At 43.1% G+C, this 21,536-nt stretch overlaps 1 protein-coding gene across 2 annotated transcripts in view; it reads left to right on the top strand.

The window, feature by feature from the left end:
* LNX1 (ligand of numb-protein X 1) overlaps positions 1 to 21,536 on the top strand; it is a 113,987-nt gene that overhangs the window by 86,965 nt on the left and 5,486 nt on the right. For both annotated transcript variants that reach the window (XM_070396578.1, XM_070396586.1), the window contains 4 exons: positions 796 to 1,167; positions 12,476 to 12,610; positions 18,961 to 19,138; positions 20,710 to 20,938. In XM_070396578.1, coding sequence (XP_070252679.1) covers positions 796 to 1,167; positions 12,476 to 12,610; positions 18,961 to 19,138; positions 20,710 to 20,938 — 914 coding nt within the window. The remainder of the gene's footprint in view (positions 1 to 795; positions 1,168 to 12,475; positions 12,611 to 18,960; positions 19,139 to 20,709; positions 20,939 to 21,536) is intronic.

Below are 21,536 nucleotides of genomic sequence, written 5' to 3' on the forward strand. Positions count from 1 at the left end.
GGGTAATCGAAACCAGAAAGCGCCACCAGGCATCCGGGGGCAGATCTTTAAAGAGGCACAAATGAGAGGGCTGAGCCTGAGGATCTTTAAGTGGCATCATAAAGTGACCCAGCCTTTCAATAAAAGAGCCTAGAAACTTCTATTCACGTCAGTTTGTTTGAAACTGCAGAGATTTTTTTTTCTTTTGTTGAGAACATGGGCAAAAGACCTTGCAGACCTGACTCTCTCCCCTTCTCCATTTCTCTCTCTCTCTCTCTCTCTCTCTCTCTCTCTCTTCTCTCTCTCTCTCTCTCTCTCTCTTTCTCTCTCTCTCTCTCACACACACACACACACACACACACACACACAGAGTAGTGGGGACTGACACTCAGTATGGGTGACCCAGGGAGAAAAATTCATTTGGGGGCTTTGGAAAAGAAAATGTCACCTCAGTTTGAATTGAACAGCAGTTTACTATCATCATTGAGCTCAATGGAATGTTTTTTATTCTCATTTGCCTTTTCCTACTTTTTATTTCTTTTCCACCCCAACTCCAAATGAAAAAATGAGAGTCTGGATTGCATAAACAAATGTGGGGCTTGTGTCAGGGTGAGGTAGCAGAAAGATGGTCTCCACTGAGACCTGAGACGGTGGTACAGGTGACCTCACGGCAAGTCATGTGGAGAAATGTGGGAAGATGGGGATATTTGGACAGAGCAGAGCGGCTCCGAGGCCCGGCCCTGGTGATTCTGTGGGCCTAGGCCTCTTGGGAAGGGGCATGGCAGGCGGAACTGACAGCTGAGTCCCCTCCTCCAGGTCAACGGGATGGACATCAGCAGTGTCCGTCACAACTACGCCCTGCGCCTGCTGCGGCAGCCCTGCCGGGTGCTGTGGCTCACTGTGCTGCGGGAGCAGAAGTTCCGGAGCAGGAACAACGGGCAGGCGCTGGACAGTTGTGGGCCCCGCGATGACAGCTTCCATGTGATTCTTAACAAAAGCAGTCCTGAGGAGCAGCTGGGGATAAAACTGGTGCGCAAGGTGGATGAGCCCGGGGTATTCATTTCCAACGTGTTGGATGGCGGTGTGGCGGACCGACACGGTCAGCTGGAGGAGAACGACCGTGTGTTAGCCATCAATGGACATGACCTCAGATACGGCAGCCCAGAGAGCGCAGCTCATCTGATCCAGGTGAGTCACACGTCTTTCCTAGATCAGGGTCAAAAACTCCATCACCCTGACCATCTGTCCTGTTACTACCAATGTGACATACAGTGCCTCCCATTCAAGGAGTCAAGATCAAAGGGCCAGGTAAGAACATTACTCAAGCAAATAATGTGGTTTGGGGTCGTGGACATTCCTTAGGCTTGGCCAGCCATCTGTAAACACGTTGGGCTGTGCGCTGTAAGCTCACCCGGTTAAGATCACTCGAGGTCAGCAGGGTTGTATCATCCCTGTACCCAGTATGTTAGGTGCAGACCCAGGGGTCATTCAGATGCATGCTGGACACATTCAAGTCATCGCATTGTACTAACTGCCATAGAAGTGGGGCTGTGCACCCTCCAGCAATCCTGTGGACAGAGCCAGTATAGGATTGGCTAAGGCTAAGCCTCGTCTCTGTGGCTATGTCCAGGCTCCCCTGGAAAGCCCACAGAAACTCAAGTATGAACTTTGGAGGAAGTCCCCCACTAAAAGAGAGAGAGAAATTATTGATCATTCAGGCAAATAAGAGTTCCCAACAGCGCAACATTGGTTCAGAATAATTCACTTTCCAACCAGTGTGATGTCATCAACCCCCAGCATGCATCTTGTTGACTTGAGCTGAGTCATCATTGGTTTTTCCAAAGTTCACTGAGCTTCTAGCTTTTTCTTAGAAGAACAGGCTTTGTTCTGGGGTTTGGTATTTTGTGTGTGTGTGTGTGTGTGTGTGTGTGTGTGTGTGTGTTTAATTCTAACCCATTCATTCACTTAACTCACTCAATATGTATTACGTTTCTGCTGCTTGACTAGTCCTGGGTGAGGTGCAGAGAACAGAGGGATGATGACACTCCGGCTGTCTTCCCAAAGGAGCCCACAGTCCAATAGGGGAGCTGGGCTTTTCCTAATGACTGCCACGTGGTGTGACAGTCCTGGAATGGAGACACTAAGCACTGTGCTGCACAGGCAAAGGCGAGATTTTTGCTTAGAGGGGCCTAGGAATTCTTCAGAGGAGGAAGATCTTGAACCCGGGCTTTGAGAAATCAGAAGTTCTCTGGGTGGGCGAGGCAGGGAGGCTCGTTTTAAGGAGATACAACACAAAAGAACATGTTGCTAAAACCTGTAGGGAAGTGGAGCATGGTGTCTTATGAATATCTGCCATTCCCAGCCCATCATGTCAGCTTCCACTTAGCAACTGAAGTGACTTCAACAGTGAGTCCGCATCAGTAGTTGACTGAATCTTATACCTAGATCCATGGAGGGTGACATAGCAGAGCCTGCCCTAAGGACTTGATTATCTACGTCCTAATAAATCTTCCCACCTTCGGGTTCCAGCCATGGAGTTCCTGATGTTGGCAACACTTTTCAGTATCATGCGTGTGTTATCCCTGTTCTTTGAGGAGAACCAAGTGGTGGAGGAGACTGTCATGTTAAATGTGGACAACTTGAGCAGAGGGGACAAGGGGCCTTGCCCTGCTCGCTCCACCCACCAGAATAGGAAGGACACGTTGTGCCTTGGCTCCGGAACTGTGGCTCTCAGCGATGTCCTAATTCCAAGGTGATTCTCCGCCTCATGGATCTTCCCAACAGGGTGTGAGGTTACGCAGGCAGTAAATAAAAGCAGAGTCACAAGAGGCATTTCCCTGCCGGAGTTTATGCCAGCTATTCCCAAGTGCACAGGCCCAGCCTCAACTCCTCTAAAGCCCACATCTCATACTCAACTGCCCGCTTGGTTTCTCCATGTGGATGTCTAAAAGCCATTTCAAATTTAATGTCCAAAACTGAACCCTTGGCTTCCTTCCACTCCACCCCTTGTCATACCTGCTCTTCCCTTAGTCTTTCCCAGTCTCTAAAAATGGCACCACCATTTACCCAGTTACTTGGGCCAAAAAGAATCTTTACTCCTTTTAATATCCCCCTCCCACAATCCATTTGTCACCACCTTCCTTCAGCCAGGCCATCAGCTTTGGTTTGGCTACTGCAAGAACCTCTTACCTGGTCTTCTTGCTTCCACACTCAGTCTTCTGCCTCTGCTCCTCACACAGCAGTGAGAACGACCACTTTACAAAGTCAAGACCATCATCTCCCTCTCTTGTGCTCAGCTCTCTGATGCTTCACAAGACACTTATATTAAAAACTCCAAACCTAACACTGGCCTGTAGAGCCATACATAATCTGGCCTTTACTTATGTCTCCAACTTCACTTCCTAAACAAAGGGAAGAATTTTTAGTATTCTCCCCTTTGCTTACCCAGCTCAGTCACAGGGCCTTTTTGTTACTTCTCAGACATTTCAAGAACTTCTTCACTTCCGGGCTGACGTTCTTGCTGTCCTTCTGGCTGAAAGACTCTTCGAAGTACCTGTAAAACTCACTCCCACACTTCAGGTCTCTTCTCAAACATCACTCTGATAATCCCATTTAAAATAGCACTTACTATTCACAATTCTATATCCTCTAATCTGCTTTATGTTGTTTTTCTGTCAATTAGTTATTACCTGCCAATTCAGTAGAGAATATTAGAGTATCATATCTCAGCACTTAGAGAAATGCCTGGCAATAGTAAATAATACATATTTGTTGAATGAATAAATTGAGTCAAATTATAAAAATGTAAATAAATATAAAATATAATTTACACATTCTATCTCTAAGGATTTTTTGCCAACCCATTTACCAAAGAACAAACACCAAATCTTTGTTCCCAAGATAGAATCTCTATTTTTTAAAATATATTTTCATTGTTTTTAGAGAGAGTGGAAGGGAGGGGGAGAGGAAAAGAGAGAGAGAAACATCCATCAGTTGCCTCCCATACGTACCCCAACTGGGGACCGAACCCACAACGTAGGCATGTGCCCTGACTGGGAATCAAACCAGCAACCTTTTGGTGCACATGACGATGCTCAACCAACTGAACCATGCTGGCCTGGGCTACAATCTTTATTTTTGTCCACTTTAATTTGTTCAGTTGTTATTGGCTGAGCACCTCCTGTGTGCCAAGAGTTGGGTGGTACAGTGAGGAAGAAGACTGACACAGTTCCTGACCTTGTAGAGCTTGGAATATATTCCTATCTCAGATCTCAAATACAGTCAGGCCATTATTAAGTTGAGGATTCCTATCTGTTTGTGAGAACAAATGCAACAGAAAATAGACAATGTTTATGAAGGCATTAACCAATGAAAAAGAAAGAGTCCTTGTTGTTTTTCTTCATAAAGAAACTGCACTCTAAGCATTATTTTTTTTTCCTCTGTAAAAACTAGACTTTTTGTGTTACACTTGTTAGCGCCCTCTGCAGGTCAACCAGTGCAACTTGCATTCATTCTGGAGAAGGTCGGCCAACTTATACTTCGCAATAAGCAAAACAAAAACTCCCCTACTTGTGTCATTTGGAAAAATTTGGCATCCTACATATGATTACATATGGCAGGCTACTTTTGTAGATTAGTAACAGAAGAGGAAAAACATTTTTTCCCCTGAGAACGTTAATTTATGAAATCTTGCCTAATAGTGGGACTTCCTAAAAGATTCTTCTGCTTACTAAACAAAGCCAATGTGCTTTATAAGCAGGGGAGGAGAAATTTTTAAAAAAAAAAACTGGGCAAAGCTAGTTGGAAAAAAAATGGAAAAAATAGAATGTTGGGGAAACCCAGTTAAGCAATCACAAGAGTGGGATTTATTTATGTGATACTTGTAACACACACCAACCTGCGGGCCTTCAACTAAATACCCTTCAAAGGTTAAAACTCAGATTTCCAACCAACCCGAGGCAGCACTGGCCTTGTACCTACCCCATGACTCATATTTGCCTGACAAAGAAATTCCCAGGCAACACGTCCTCTGGTCATGTTTTCTCCCACAGTACCACGCTTCTGCCTCTCTCCACATTATTTCAGGGAAAAGTTATTACGGGGAAACCACAACTGTTTTAAATTTGACCAACTTTACATATGTGGAGTCCTAACCTCAGCTTACTCAGCAGCAGCCCTGGGTGCCAGGCCCCAGAGTTAGAGACAGAGAGAGTCAGGCTCCTGACGAGGGGAGATGTCAGGAGACAGAAGCTTGAACTACGGGCAGTGGACTGATTTAGAACTTAGTACAACTTTATTTTTCTCCGTGTTGACTTAAGATTTTTGAGCACCCTGGCTAGAATAACTCTGTGAAAGGGACAGCTTTGTGGAACTGTCTGGTGTCATAACCTACAATGAGAGAACAAAGAAATATGGACCAAAGATTTGAGAGCCTAAAGGCAAAAAAACATCTGAACATTCAATACCTTGGTGATTCAGCTTTTATATCTACCCAGTGTTCCATGTGAGAATGACTTATTCTGAGAGTTATGCCTATTCTGAGGTGTTCTCATCTATCTGTAATTCTGGATCAGTGGGTTCTGATTTCCTTAGGAGTTCAAATATATGCACTTAATAAATAAAGAAAATAATCATGACTTTCAGATTTTAGTATCCTCCTTGTGCTTTTTTTTCTCAGGCAACTTACAGACTCAATGCAGAAGCTTAAAAAAAAATGCAAAGCTAGTTGTAGAGATGGTGATAAGATGGGTTTTCATTAATCTGACATATGTGTGAACCCCCTCCTTTGCATGAATTACTATTTAAATGAAAAGTTATTTCTTCAAAGAACAACTGGCAACCAGGCTCTTCAAATTTTTAAAAAGAAGGTGTTTGGCCTTTTGACAGAGCCAGAAAGCGAATAACAAACTATACACACGTTACCTACTGGGTCTAAATATGCGATTCCAGCTCATGAGTTCCACTACATAATTGGGAAAAGGCAATACTTTTGTTCCCTGGAGCCAGTGAAATGAGACCTGCTAGATCTGTGTGCTCTTTACAGATGAGCACAGCAAGTATAGCATCAAATGCCCATTTAAACAAATGTTCTTAGCATGGCATTGTGGTACATGTAATGCTCATAGGTTACTATATAGGTTTAAAACATTCTTCTGAACTGAATTCTTAACAGCCCAAATAATTTTTACATAAAGCCCTAAATTTCATACATTCATGACAGAGCATGACTTGGTAAACTGCACAGCTTAGAATTTGAGGAGTGACTCTCATCACAGCTACACGTTGCAAATATTACAGGATCTTGAAACTTCACTGCTTTTCTCCAACCTACCTCACGTCCATGTTTTTCTAGATACCATTTTTAAAAAAAAGTTGTTGGAGGCAAAGGAGTGGGGTCATTCTACTGACTTGGTGATCGGATTCAGGGACTCAAAAACCAAATTCTTATTTTGACCTTGTCACTGACATCTGTGTGACCCTGTATCTGTCATACCACCATCATCATTAATTTCTTAGTCCCTAAAAGATATGTGCTGCTTCGAGCGTAAGGGTGAATATGGAGCTAGGATCTAGTGGGGAAGATACACCAAATTGCTGTGTCAAATCTTGTTTTCCATCCTGGTCAGATCCTAAGGTTCCTAGTCACTTTTTCCTCACAGCCTCCCTTGATTTCCTTTCTCCTTGGCCAGACTTAGGTTGCTCTGAGCTCACTGAAGCAGCTGCGGCCTCTCAGCAGAAGGTATTTGCCAATTCTTTTTAAAATGTACCAGGCACTATGCTAGGTGCTAACATTTCAATGGTGAAAAACTTGACACACAGCAGACTTGCTTTCATGGAGCTCAGAGGGGAATAGCAGCTTACAGTGCCCCATTCGCTCATCTGAATGCATGTTTCTGGAGCCTCCTCGCTTTTGCTCAGTGAGAGGTACTTTTGTTTCTCAGAAGTTCTCTTGCTCACAGGAGGGAGGGTTAGGACAAGGACTTTGTTTCTGAACCTTGTTGTGTAGGACGTTGCCCTATCACTAGGAATCACTGACGGCTTTGGTATTTTTCTAGCATAGCAGTCAGCAGCCCTGTTCTGATGCCTCCTGCTGTCTGCGTTGCCATGAAGGGTCTGTGTGCCATGCATGATCTCAGAGCCAGGCTGGAAGGCTGTCATGTGTTCCATAGCCAGGTTCTGGAACCTCACTGGCATTTTTCAATTGATCAGTAATGATGAAGGCAGACATCCATGGAATTCTTGGCTTCAAAAAACATAGAGACAGTCCCCTATGCATGTATGAAATGGCAAAATGGGAACTCCATCAATGAGGTTCTGGGTGTAACTGGTCCACCAGCAAAAAATAAATAAAACACACACACACACACACACACACACACACACACACACACACCCTACTCTGTGATGGTTAGACTAGAGCTCATTTTCTAGCTCCAGATATGTTGTGTGTACACACACACACACACACACACACACACACACAGTTATTAGAATGAGTCCAGAGTTCAAGTTTTTGAGATGACTTGAAAATATATTAAATATTGAAGAAACTAGCAATACTTGCCCTGGAAAGGAGAAGAGCTAAGCCAGGGCAATGAGAGTTATCTTCAGAGAGGGTTGTCAGGTGGAAATTGACTCTGGGTTACCCTGGAGGACGTGGCCAGAACCAATGGGCCAGCAAGAAAATGGCAAATGTAAGCTCAGCCTGAGGACAACTTGCTCATTAGTGCATCTAAAAACAGCCTGGCTGCCTTGGGACACAGCGAGTCCACTGTCGTGGGAGGCACTGAAGCACGAGCCCGTGACCGCACGGCAAGGATTTTGCAGGGGAAATGAAGCATGGGCTACGGAGAACAAGCTGGCTTAGATGATGCCTGACATCTCTTCCATGTCTGTGACTTTCCAACTGTATGGAGCCCGTTCTCATAGTCCCCAGGGCTGTAGGAGCACAGGATGGATGAATAGAGAACAACACATGAGCAGTTGCTGGGAGGGAAGCTGAAGTGGGGCAAACTCCAGAAAGCTTAGAAAGAGCCATCCTCACAAGTACACACTGAAAATCAGTGAAAGCTAGATTGTCTCACTCTGGGTTCCTTGGAAAAGAAACCTGAGGGGTATGCAGATGCAGAATGAGGTTGTTTTTAAAGAAATAGTCATTAAGACCTGTGATGTTAATGGATGAAATGCTAAGTAGAGAAAAACTCTGTAAACAGCTTATATTATTATAAATCCAACTATACCTCTTACTCATCTCTGTAACAAGAGAGCCACCCAGTCAAACAGGAATCTCCTGTGAGCCTATACTGGGTTATCGAGGGTGCTGTGTATATGGTTACCTGCTCTGAGCAGCTAATCCTCCATGCCCAACAGTCAGTTTAGAATTTTCCTCTTTCAGGTGTTTCTATCAAATAAAACCCTGGGGCATTGGGGGTTGGCATTGGAGTGGTGAATGTGGTGACCCTTAACTTGAAACTTCATAAAGCTAACACAACAAGCACAATCAACGAACCCACATATATTGCATAGTTTACCAAACATTTTAATTAAGCAAATGCATATATATATATATATATATATATTTATAGCAAATGCTATAAACCATTCAGTTTTACTCCAATCCTCCTTTCCAGACGAATAGGTGAAGCCTTTGGGTGGGTGAGAAATGTACACCTTGAGTACAAGTGCTGCGTGCTCTCTTGCTCTGCCTTTATTTGTGGCTGACTTTCTCTCTCTCTCAGTAACTCATGGACCCATGTAATGCCAGTAGAAAGACTCCTCTCCTCCAATAATTGGCTCTGCAAAAATGCCTCTCCTGGCTCCTTGTGCAGTAGCATCTTTGATTTTCATCGTTCTGTTCTGCGAAGTTTCTGGTCCATGTTGCATCCTGACAATATGAGCAGTTTTTCAGTCATAGTAAATTTTATAGGGGAAGGAGCCATTTCCAGGCTGAACGTGGTGGAACTCCCAGACTCCTTCTAACTACTAGAGATGAAATTTTATTATTTTTACATGGGCTACCTATACATGAGGCTGCTGGACTATGGTTCCCTCCTATGGCCTCTGCTTACTCCCATCATATAAATATTATTGGCAGTTTTTAGTCAGATTTCAAATGCTTAGAGAAAAGCAGCCATTAAACCTACCAACCAAAAGCAAGCTTTTCCATGAGAAATGATACTCAGTTTTAACCCTCTGGCTTTCTCTAAATGTTAGGATTTTCCTATCTTTTCCCATAGAAGTAATTGGCTCTGCCTCTGAAACTCTGTGTGTTACCCACATCTCTTTCATGGCACCTGCTTCTGACTGTCCCTGAGGCAGGACAAGGGCCCTGAGGGCAGGAGCATGTCCCCAAGGCTCTTCGTGAAGTGCCTGGCCCAGGGCAGGCGTACGCCAGCTGCGGGGACAGATGGCTGCCGACAAGCTGAGGTGCACAGTGGAGAATGTGGACGTCATCAGAATCCCTTTCCTCTAACCCGAAAAGAGAGAGGGAGTTTACTGCGTGCATCTTTCTTGAAAGAGAAAGGAGTATACGGCGCAGCAATCGGGCTGTGCAACTTGTGACCACTGTGCCCAGAGTTTGTCTAGAGCAGTGATGGCGAACCCATGACACGCGTGTCAGAGGTGACATGCGAACTCATTTTTTGGGTCGGTTTTTCTTTGTTAAATGGCATTTAAATATATAAAATAAATATTAAAAATATAAGTCTTTGTTTTACTATGGTTGCAAATATCAAAAAATTTCTCTATGTGACACGGCACCAGAGTTGAGTTAGGGTTTTTCAAAATGCTGACACACCGAGCTCAAAAGGTTCGCCATCACTGCCCTAGAGCAACACTGAGGATGCTTAGGGAGAGAGGAGAGGAAACTTCAAGGGAGAGGACCTAGCTCTCGCCTTGCCTATTACTTGAACCAGCCAGTTGTTAAACAGTCCTTTCATCCAATTGCAACACCCAAGTGATGCGAGAGAGAAGCTGCCCCACCTCCAACTTGTAGCATGTTCTTCCTCCGTTTATTTAAATGACGGTCTGCTGCGCCCCTCTCCCTGGCACATGTTTGTGTCTGTATGAAATGAACAGGTTGTTGCCATTCTCTCCTTCATTCAGTCCCTCTGTGTCTCCCCCTCGCCCACCTTCTCACCCTCACTCCACATTCACACCAGCTTCATCTCCGTGGAAAGAAAGACTGATGCTAAGGCCTGTTTCTCGACAACACTGAATCCAGCTGTTCCTGGGAGTAGGAGCCAGGACAAACACATTAGCCCATTTTCCACCTTCGACTTCAAAAGCTAGGAAAGAACGTGCATCAGATAGAGTCTTGCTGAGAGCAATTTATAAGGTGGCTGGTGAGAGCCACAGATCCAGCCTTGCAGGGAATTTATTTCCACGTAAATCGATACCAGGGTTATTTATTGGAGTGCTCTTCCTGCCAACAAGTTAATAAAAGTCAGCATTTGAAAATCCAGTGAGAAATTCACGCTCGCAATGTGAATTAAATAGCTCTTGAAGGCTGCTCCTTGCCATTTTGGATTTTGCCTGGCAAGCCGATTCGGTGTGTAAGTCTTGGATTTTCTCGGCTTTGATGAGGTGGTCAGGTCACATTCCTGGTCCAGAGTGAGCGCAGCATAGTGTGATGGCCTAGAGACAAACCTGCTGCCCGGAGCCTTCGAAACATCGGAGTTTCCCTGAAGATAAGCAAATTTGGACTCGGCCATTGACGTTTTGATTCGAATGTTTGCCACTTCTTATCTCTTAATAATTTTTGCTTCAGAAAGCTCACAAAGATTACCTCATTGACATAAGTGAGGCTCACAGTATTAAGAAAGAGACAGTGATTACAAAATACTCTTCCAAGAATTGAATTTAGTTGTTCAGGTCAGCTTGCTCATTGTTGTTTCCTGGGCTGGTTATTTTTGTTCTGTTCCGGCACAGGCTTTAGATGTGATGAAAAACACCAGGGGAGTGGAAATAGGTGAAGGAACAGAGAAAGGGCAAGTACCGGGTAGACCCGCAGAAGTGAAAGTGAGCGAAGGACTTGAACTTTCCTTTTGAGTCCTTTTTGATAGGATTTGCTAAATATATGTGAAATGAAATCTATTTGACTGGCCCACCGTCTACCATGATGTTTACAATAGACACCCTTATGGTGTTTCAGCAGTTAGTTGTTCTTAAAAGTTCATCTAATGTACAGCCACCCAATTGACCCCTAGGTTTTCAGAAAGCCCTGAGGAGAGATGTTTATTAATATAAGGATGCAGAGTTGGGAAGGTTTGGGCTGATCTGTGCTGGACCACAGTGGGGATCTGATGCCATTGGTGGGTTCTTACTGCTTAAGGTTTCACAAACAAGGTCCTAGTTCCTGAGAGTGGGAGTGACTTATGTTCTGTGGGAAGGACGATGCAGAGAAGAGTCAGGAAGCAAATAGCTCGGTTCCCACTTTCTGAGCTCATTTGAATTCCTATCTCAATGGAATTCAAACTCAGAAATGAAACAAGACTTTCTGTGGCTCCTTTCGTGGCCTGACTCTCTCGTGGTCTGATGGCCATGACTGCGATGGAAGAAGGCAAGCAGGCCAATGTCAGGTCTGCTGTGGTTGTGAGTGGTCAGGGGGTGGGACAAAGTTGGGAACCCCTAGAACGTACTCCTCTCTTCTCTACCTTCCTTGTCCCCAAATCTAGTATTTTGAAGGGGACTTTTCTAATCAAATCTAGCCCTGCCTCAGGCACTGTTAGCTTTTACTGGAGTGATGGGTAAGCTCAAGGGGCTACTTCACCCGGCTGTGGGGAGGCCCTGTTCATGTATGTTTCACAGGCCCAAGGTCTCGTCTCACTGCCCTGCAGACCTGGAGCCTCAGCAACCAGTTCTCACGCTCTCAGGCACACATGAAACTCCTCGGTGGCAGAAAGCCAGCCTGTGCATTTATGGTGTGGAATGGAACTTAACCAACAAGGAATGTATTTGCTATTTGGAACACTCTGTCCAAGTATCAGAATTAATGTAGTCAGGTGAAAAGCAAAGGGTTGAGGCAAAGGCCTTTGATCGGGCTGTGTTAGGGCCACTGGGTCACCCCTGTAGTTCTGAAGTGCTCATCATTTCCAGTACCCAGATGTTTGAAACCGTCAGACGCAGAATTTGTCTTCCTGCGGTGGTAACATTCCTGCCGATAACTCTACTGCTTTTTCTTTACTGCTGACCCTTGGTTTTAGATCTTGAGCTTGGAGTTTGACAGGGCTGCTACTTTACACTGTACACCCTATTCTATCTGGGAAGTTTCTCAAACAACATCTCAGGCTATGTACCGTAGAGCCATTCATTGGATAAGGGGTAAAGGAAATGACTCTTGTGTTCTTGTCAAATTACAAAGTGGGCACTGCCATGAAAAATACTAGAAACCACTTTTTTCCATAGAAAAGGTAAAACTCACACATTTTGGTAACGCTGGTGCCTGGATGCTTGGGAAGGAAGCTCCGAGTGCTAACGCCTGTGTCTTATCACCCAGGCCAGCGAAAGGCGCATCCACCTCGTCGTGTCCCGCCAGGCCCGTCAGCAGAGTCCTGACATCTTTCAGGAAGCCGGCTGGAGCAGCAACGGCAGCCGGTCCTCGGGGCCAGGGGCCAGGAGCCACAACCCCAAGGTGAGGCCCAGTAGGGTATGTCCACCGCTTCTGCGGTGAGTTATTTCTCGGGAAGGCTGCACACATTAACATTTCTAAGTGTCATCTCTGGATTTCATCACTTAAACACCGTGTGACTTATCTTGTAACAGTAACAGCCCAGAGTCCCATCTTCAAGGCCTGGTGGGATAGCAGGTGTCTCCCATCCAAGCAGGAGAGGGAAAGATGCAGGAGAGTTCTGAAACCTGATCTTGCAGACCTCATAATTTCTGGTCTAAGCCAAATAGATGTCATGTCGTTTCAACTCATTTTGTTTCAGGACTGTTTTTCATTCACTTTGAAATGAAGCAAGAGGTTTGCTTGGCTTCTGGATTTTGAAGTTCCCAGTCTGCCTGAAACGGAGCAACTCCCCTGCTATTTTAGGGTGTTCGTTTTTGCAGAAGGACCCAGAGAAATAATATAAACACTTGAAGTTCGTGTAACACTAGCAGGTGGTGGGGATTGGGCAAACCAAAGAGCACATGCCCTATCTTATGGAATTCAAATCCAGAAACATTTTTAAAAAACGGGGGATGAAGCAGCATGTATCTGCCATGTGCAGCCCCTCTTTAAATGAGGTGACTCAGCCCAGTTTCTCCTTCTGTCTGTGGCCAATGTTAGAGGCAGCACCATAACTTCTCCGATTGGTTGGGTGTCTAAGCAACACACACCTTGCTTAGACCAAGTTGAGTCCGATAGCCTCCACTTGGCATCCTATTGTGATGGTGATGAGTTTCACCATGGCGGCCAGGCAGGTCCAGGCAGGCAAACCAAGACTTAACATTTTAAAAAACCAGGTAATGAAACAGGAGGAAAATTGGGACCTGCAATCCAGGCTGTCTGATTCTAAATCCATGCTCCTCACTATCCCGTTTTGCTTTTAGAGATAATACTGAAACGCATTATCTAAATTTGAATTATCAGAATTCTCCCAGTTTCTGCCTGGCCGCCATTTCTTCTGGGATCTGGTTTCATTAAATTACTTGTAACTAAAAAATCTGATAGAGAGCCCGTTCTTCCTGCATCAGATTAGGGAATGTCTACATACCACACCAGGCTAGATTTCTGTTTGGAATAATTCACAAGTTTGAAATTTTGAGCAATGTATGTAGAAACTATACTCAAAATTTTGATTTTGGAACATCTCTGCTTTGTATGCTGTTAATTACACAGCCTACAAGGATACTCCCTCTCCCCTTTCTCCAGCCTACCAGCCAGCTATGCCCCATAAATCCATAAATTCCAGGTTTATTTACAATAAGCAATCTCAACAGACCAAGTACCTCCTTGCTAAAACATTTTATGGATAAGCACTCCCTGGTGTCTTTTCCCTAGTAAATACCATTAGTGTGTTTAAATAAATTTAATGCTATTAATAGAAAACTAGTTTATTCTCTTAATTAAAGTTTTAACCTAATTAGCTAATTATAATTGAGTTAGCAAGACCATATTATATTCTAGCTCACTAAACCACTAAGAATGAAGCTTCCACCAGCCCTCTGGTTTTATAACCCCTTCTACCTAACCATAATTAATCATGGAAAGAGCCAGGAGGGTCTGATCAAATTTTTGCTGAAACCCTCCCTCTCTCATGTTTAATTCCTGGAAAACATGCATAACAAACCAGCCCAGTAGAAATTGTAATTATTTTCATTTTAATTTATAGTTCTCTCTGCCCTCTGAAGTGCTCCCACACACACATTAAAAGTGGCATATTTAAAAATGAAATGAAGACATAGATGTATTTTGTTTAGGAAACAACATGGCTTTTTGAAAGCAGGAAGTGAAATTACTCAAAGAAATACCAAAGACGACAAACCAAGGTTTGTGAGAGAGAAAAGTTTTTAGTGAATTCAAAAGTTAAAGAACAATAGGCATCAAGATTAGGAGTGTGGCTACCTCTGAGAGAGGAAAGGGAATGTGACCAGAGAGAAGTCAGAGAGGCACCTCAGCTGTACATGGGACATGCATGTCTGACACTTGGGTTGCAAGGTATCTGGGTAGGTTATGTTCATCTTTATGCGTTTTTTTAATATGCTTTTTAAAAACCCAAAGCAAATATTCTATTATGTAATTTTATAGTTGAGTGATAGTACACTGGTGGCCCTGACATGTTTTAATCAGCTTAAACTATTTTATCATGAATCATATGTTAAACATTAGGGAGCACCTTCAAGTCTCCAAAGGGAAGGGGTGTGGGGAAGAAAACGGGGGCAGGGAAAGATCCCTGTTGTATTTAGCTCTCCTCTCCCCAACCAAAGTTAGGCAAGTCCATGTACGGAGGGGTCAGGGAGCACTTGGGCTTTTCCATTCCTAACACAGGTGTGTCTCTCCTGTGGGTAAGGCAAGTATGTGGGAGACACAGGACACATGGACACATTTCTTATCTGGGGTAGTCCAGTCATGTCTGTTTGCAGAAAGGCCATTTGGGAAGCACCGAAGAAGTGAAAGGAGGTTCTGATCTCCAGGAATTTGCATGTAAAAACATCAATGAACACACCTCTGCAGCCAAGAGGACGTAGCTTTCCGCAACCAAAACATGTGTCATGTGATTTATTTGACACAATTTGATTTGGGTTGAGTTCTGTAGTCAATGAACTAGTTAAACTCCCTCTGGAAAAATTGGGTGATTAGTTCTTTCATGTGTTTTTCTGACAGATGCCTGAGCATTGGTAAGTTAATTTAGATCATGCGTTTCAGTATTACCTCTAAAAGCAAAACGGGATAGTGAGGAGCATGGATTTAGAATCAGACAGCCTGGATTGCAGGTCCCAATTTTCCTCCTGACACCTGTTTCACTTACCTGGTTTTTTAAAATGTTAAGTCTTGGTTTGCCTGCCTGGACCTGCCTAAGTAGGAAACAAATATATATTTCCTTCCTTTTCCCAAAGGTGTAGCTGGCCAATCTATACATTATTCCAGCAATATTTATTCACAACAAATATTAAAGCCTCACGAATTCTTATTAACTGGAGTGGCAGGAGAGAAGCCAATGTAACTTCTGGGATATATTTCATAAGATATGGAATTTTGCTACTTTCAAATGAATTTTATAACACCTTTTTTTTAAAAAACCAAAAAGTCCTATTTTCCACTTGGTTATATTACTTTTAGCCACAGGTTTGCTGTACATGGGCATTCTTACCCATTTCATAGATGAAGCTAGAAGGAGCTTGAGTGATCACATTATCACAAATCTCCTAAGCTAATTACTGTTAAAAACCCAAATATCAATAAAAGATGTTCAAACTTACCACAAAGAAAGGTAATTAAGTTATTGGAATCTTTGTTTTCACCTGGGAAAATATTGGTAAATATGGATAAAACACGATCAGCAGAATTGTGAGAAATCAGGATTTTCACAATGTCTTGGTGAGATAATAAATGACAGAAACCATTTCAAAGGTAATTTATCAACGTCTATTGAAATGTAAAATGCCCAGGCTCTTTGGTTTCTCCATTGTAATACTAGGACATTAGCCTTAAGAAATAGTTACACAAGTGCACAAGATATGTGAGTCTAAAATGTTTGCAGTGTCCCTGTTTAATTCTGCAGAAGACTGCAAACAACCTGTCATCAGTGGGGAATAGAACACATCCACACGAAGTATTAGGCAGCTGTTCAAGAATGAGATAGTGTGTGAGATATGTGTGTGTGAGTTATCCTTATTTTTCAGAATATTCCAGACTGTGTTTTAGACAGCACCTCAGGAGATTGATCAACTACCCTTACGATGCCCCTGTCCCGCATGTGGAAATAATGAAATGAAGCTCTTCTTTGAGAGCATCAGGAGTAAATGCTTTACGAATGTCCCCAGGAATGAGCTGAAGCATCAGGGCAGCCAGTGGGAGTCTCTGGGTTTAGAATTCTTGCCACGTTGGGGGCATTTCAGAACTGCCTGCGTCTCCAAGTGGGGCTCTTTTGAGAGATGCTCGTGATTAAAGGAAGAGACATCCTGCATCTAATTGCTTTTCAGAAGGGAAAGGTCATGTGCTGAGAATGGATCTTGAGAGCCCCTCTAAGTCTACTCCTTGGCCTTAGCCAGAGTGCTAGGACTATTACTAGTCTTATTTTGAAACTTTTCTCTGAAGAAAGTCTTATTTCAGTTTTATAACCCTCATCTGATAACCATTATCTTCAAGGTTCTGGGGTTTATATAAACACAATCCAGACCTTACAAGTACTAATTATAATATATACCTTGCCATAATTATTCATAATTTCTGACTTATTATTCTATTACTACCAAAAACAATTTGTGGCAATGTGCAATGTATTCATCCATTTATTCAGCAAACAGGTATTTAAAACCATCTTCAATGTGCTAAATGCTATGTTCAATGCTAGGGGTACAGTAATAGGCCATTAGTGCATACAATGAGGCCATTAAAAGAGACATGGCTAACTTAAAACCGCAGGAAATCATAGATAATAAATGCACACAAAAACCTAGGCTTATCTTGCTTCCTAATGAGGCATTTAAAATTGACCCTGTGCTTGCAGGTAAAATAGTTCTATATGATGTCATCCATCCAGTTTGTAGACATTTGTTTAATTAGAATTCATTTGATGTGTTGAATAGATAATATATATCCTATATAATAAAAGGCTAATATGCAAATTGACCAAACAGTGGACCAGTCGTTATGATGTGCCCTGACCACTAGGGGACAGACGCTCAATGCAGGAGCTGCCCCCTGGTGGTCAGTGTGCTCCCACAGGGGGAGCGTCGCTCAGCCAGAAGCCCTGAGCTGGGCTCACAACTGGTGAGCACAGCAGTTGTGGCAGGAGCCTCTCCCACCTGTGTGGCAGTCGGACATCCCCCAAGGGCTCCCGGACAGGGAGAGGGCACAGGCTGGGCTGAGGATTCCTCCCTCCCAAGTGCCCAAAATTCGGGCCTCTAGTGTGTGTGTGTGTGTGTGTGTGTGTGTGTATGGGGGGGGGGGGTTCAAATGGAAAGGATATGTTAAGAAGTCCCTGTTCTACCTACCCCCAGGAAACCAATTTTTCTCCCAGTTTCTTTATAGAAATGCAAATAGTAATACAAATCATTTTTCTTTTTTTAAAAAAGAGCTAGTACACTTACACTTACTTTGTACCTTGATTTTTTTTTTTTTTTAGTTAGATGTGCTTTTAAATGTTCTTTCCATAGGTACAACTATAGCTATGCTTTGAGCCAGATACTTCTTTGAGGTTTGACCAAGTGTTATATTTATTTGCAGTGCACATGTCCACAGTCTTAGTCCCCTAGAATTGAGCAGTCGCCAACCTTTCAGACCTCATGGACCACCAGTGATCCGCGGACCACCGGTTGGCGACTGCTGCCTAGATCACTGCACCAGCAGGGAGGAGAATACATTTTTGGAAAAGTATACATTGATATGTATTCATTGATAAGCAGTGCCCTTGACCTTCTCTACATTATTGCTTCAAGATAATGCTGCATATAGCTTTGCATGGTTTTCGTCTAGTGCTATTAAATCAAAATAAGTTCTTTTAATTAATTTGCTTTTCAAAAGTTGACCCACAGTGTATACTATACAACTGCATATATATATATTTTTTTTTTAAATATATTTTATTGATTTTTTACAGAGAGGAAGGGAGAGGGACAGAGAGTTAGAAACATCGATGAGAGAGAAACATCGACCAGCTGCCTCCTGCACATCTCCCACTGGGGATGTGCCCGCAACCCAGGTACATGCCCTTGACCGGAATCGAACCTGGGACCTTTCAGTCTGCAGGCCGACGCTCTATCCACTGAGCCAAACCGGTTTTGGCCATATATATTTTTTTATATTATATATATTTTATGTAACAAAATGAAAAAATACAACTGACTGCATAATATTTAGAAATACTAAAGTGTAAAGATGCTAATTGGGAGAAACCTAGGTATTGGTGAATTTTTAAGAGTCATATATATGAAATCCATTATATTGAGAATTTCTATAATTGATTACCTGCATAAAGTTAACTGGCACTATTATTTAAAATTTGGTTACTTTTGTAACTGAGGTAAAAATCCTGATATTCATGAATGAAATGGGTGTTATTTCCAAAATGTTGACTCAGCTATCAGGAATGAATCACTTGAAAAATCTGGGGTACAGTTCCTTCCATTTTTACTGAAATGTAAACTTCCTCTGAGTCAGCCTATTATAGAATTTGGGATAATATAACTCTGCCCTAGAGGGTGGGGGGATGGCAAAGCAAGGGTTCTCTCTATGTGTGTGTTTCTCTGTGAGACCAAACACCACTATCATATATTTGTGCCATTTTGTATGTAGGAAATGCAAACCCATGTTTGTTTTTCTGTCTGTGCCTTTAGCACCTCCCTCTTGCAGTCACTTGTCATGAGAAGGTGGTTAGTGTCCGAAAAGACCCCAGCGAATCCCTCGGGATGACTGTTTCAGGGGGAGCATCACACAGTGAGTGGGATTTGCCTATCTACGTCATCAGTGTTGAACCCGGAGGAGTCATAAGCAGAGATGGAAGAATAAAAACAGGTAAAAAGAAAAGAAATTTAAGGTTCTGGGGCAGCAGTGTTAAGAGGAATTAGCAGCTTGCTAGGTGAGGTAACTGTTTCCAGATTTAACAAGCAAATGTGAGGGTGATCTGGCCAGGACATCTGTTACCCATTGACCATGAATAGTTTGAGTGTAGTTGCCAGACTGGGTTTCAACCCTCCTTAGTTCAAGTGGATTGATGTGGGCGCCACCTTGCTTGCTAGTAAAGCAAGTACTGAAAACTATGCCAAGAATTAATAGGAAAATGCTAGTTACGAGCAAGTTGCCTTGGTTAAATGGCATAATTTTGTTCCATTTATTCTAAGTGATTCTTTGCTGGATTTATCCAGTGATGAAACTATTCATGAATTATTCAATTTTATGAGCTGTATAGGGGAAATAATTGGATAGATTTTGACTGAATATTAAGTGAAAGTACCATGCCATAGGTACTTTTCCACTGGTGAAAAGTGTTTTGTTACTTTAATCTTGTGTGTCCTGGACTTCTGAAATGAAGATGTCAAATGTGTATCCTTAATAATATCATAAATTCACATGAAGGGTTAACTCAAATGGTTGGGCAATTATGTTATTTAAGGATTCAGAGTCAAGAGATAAAATGTAAAGTTTCTGAAGTACAGTCGCTCAGTCTGTGGAGCCAGGGGGGATGGCATGTTAAGGGATTCAGTCAGCCAACCTAACGATGTTCCTTTGGGGTCAGGAAGGACTCAGGGCCTTTCCTATCTTTCCCCTATTTTTTACTCTTGCTGTGGTTATTCTATATAAAAAAGCTATTCAAAGGAGGCAGAAAATTAGGAGATAAAAGAACAGAAAATGGAGGCAGGGGAAATATGTATTTTAGTTTCTCTTGCTTTTCTTTTTCATCCAAGCACCTGGGTGCAAAATAATGAGGTCAACCAGGAAGTGACTTGAGAGAGAACATGAGCAGATTATAGGATATGTATGGAAATGGTCCAGCACATAGTAGGTGCTTATCCAATGCTAGTTCTTAGCACCTGTACAATCAATAGAAATGTTAACTCTTCTTTCCACCTCTTTGAGAACACAGTTCCAGGGCCCATTTTTCTTAACTGCTGTTGACTCCATGCCAGATACTCTCGGGGGTAGTTCCTTATTTATTCATTAAATCATGTGTATTAGGTACCTATCATACGCTAGGCTCTGGGCAGGTGCTGAAAGCTTCTGCCAAGTGCTCTCCCTTTGTGCTAAAAACATAAAACAAGAAAGGAGTGAAAATATAGATTTTCTTTGATTAAATGGTAAATGAGGCTATTCCTCCTCCCTCCCTTTTTTTGTTTTTTTTTTAATGACAAGAGCCAAACACCAATGGGTATGCTTTAGAAACCTCTAAACACGACTTACCAATGCCTTGGAGAATGCACACAATTCACCATTTGCTATATGAGAATCCAGCCTCATGTCAATGCAAGAGGCTGACATGAGCCCCACCTCCACTACTCACCGCATCCGTCAGTCAGTCCCTGCCCCTTTGCACTATAAGCAGAAGGTCCTATTGCACTAAGGATGGCTTCTGCTTCTCTGACCACTAGGTGACATTTTGTTGAATGTGAATGGGGTTGAACTAACAGAGGTCAGCCGGAACAAGGCCGTGGCATTATTGAAAAGCACATCCTCCTCAATGGTTCTTAAAGCTTTGGAAGTCAAACAATGTGAGTCCCAGGAAGAAGGCAACAGCCCAGCAGCCCTGGACTCCAACCACAACATGGCCCCGCCCAGTGACTGGTCCCCCTCCTGGGTCATGTGGCTGGAATTACCACGGTGAGTCCCAATGCGACATCCTTGGGGAGGTGTGGGAGGAAACAACTATATATATAAGAATGGTAAAATTATATATAATTATTATATATATAATTTTACCATTCTTTCACTTTCTTGGGCTGACTCACAGCACTAGCATCTTAATGAACCCCTGGCTTGGTTGTGAGGCTATTTGAAATAATTGTAACTGGAAATGCAGGCAGAAACCATAGGGCAGGGACAAAAGCCTGGATGTGGAAACATTATTAGGCATTCATCATGAGGCACTCACAGGTCTGCCACGAAGAGTCGTTTCCATTTTCTTGCAACACAGAGCTCAGCTGATAGGGAGAGGATGCTGAAATCCAGGGTGTTCACTCAAGTAGAGGCAGGTTCACCTTTCCCGAATTTGCTAGCAAATTTGCTAGCGGTACAGCACTAGGATCTTGCATGGAGGGTGACTCCCATCCATGGTTTTACCTCTAGCTCGGGTGCCCCCTGGCTAAACCTAAAGCAACGCAGAACACTTGGCCTTCACCTATGCTTATGCGTGTGTTGAGAACGCATCTCTCATCTTCTCTCCCTAGTACCTACTCTTGTGAGTTCTTGCACATAACTT

The sequence above is a fragment of the Myotis yumanensis genome, unplaced genomic scaffold, assembly GCF_028538775.1.
Source record: "Myotis yumanensis isolate MYYU_CA2020_CCGP unplaced genomic scaffold, mMyoYum1.0.hap1 SCAF_1, whole genome shotgun sequence".
Classification (NCBI taxonomy): Eukaryota; Metazoa; Chordata; class Mammalia; order Chiroptera; family Vespertilionidae; genus Myotis; species Myotis yumanensis.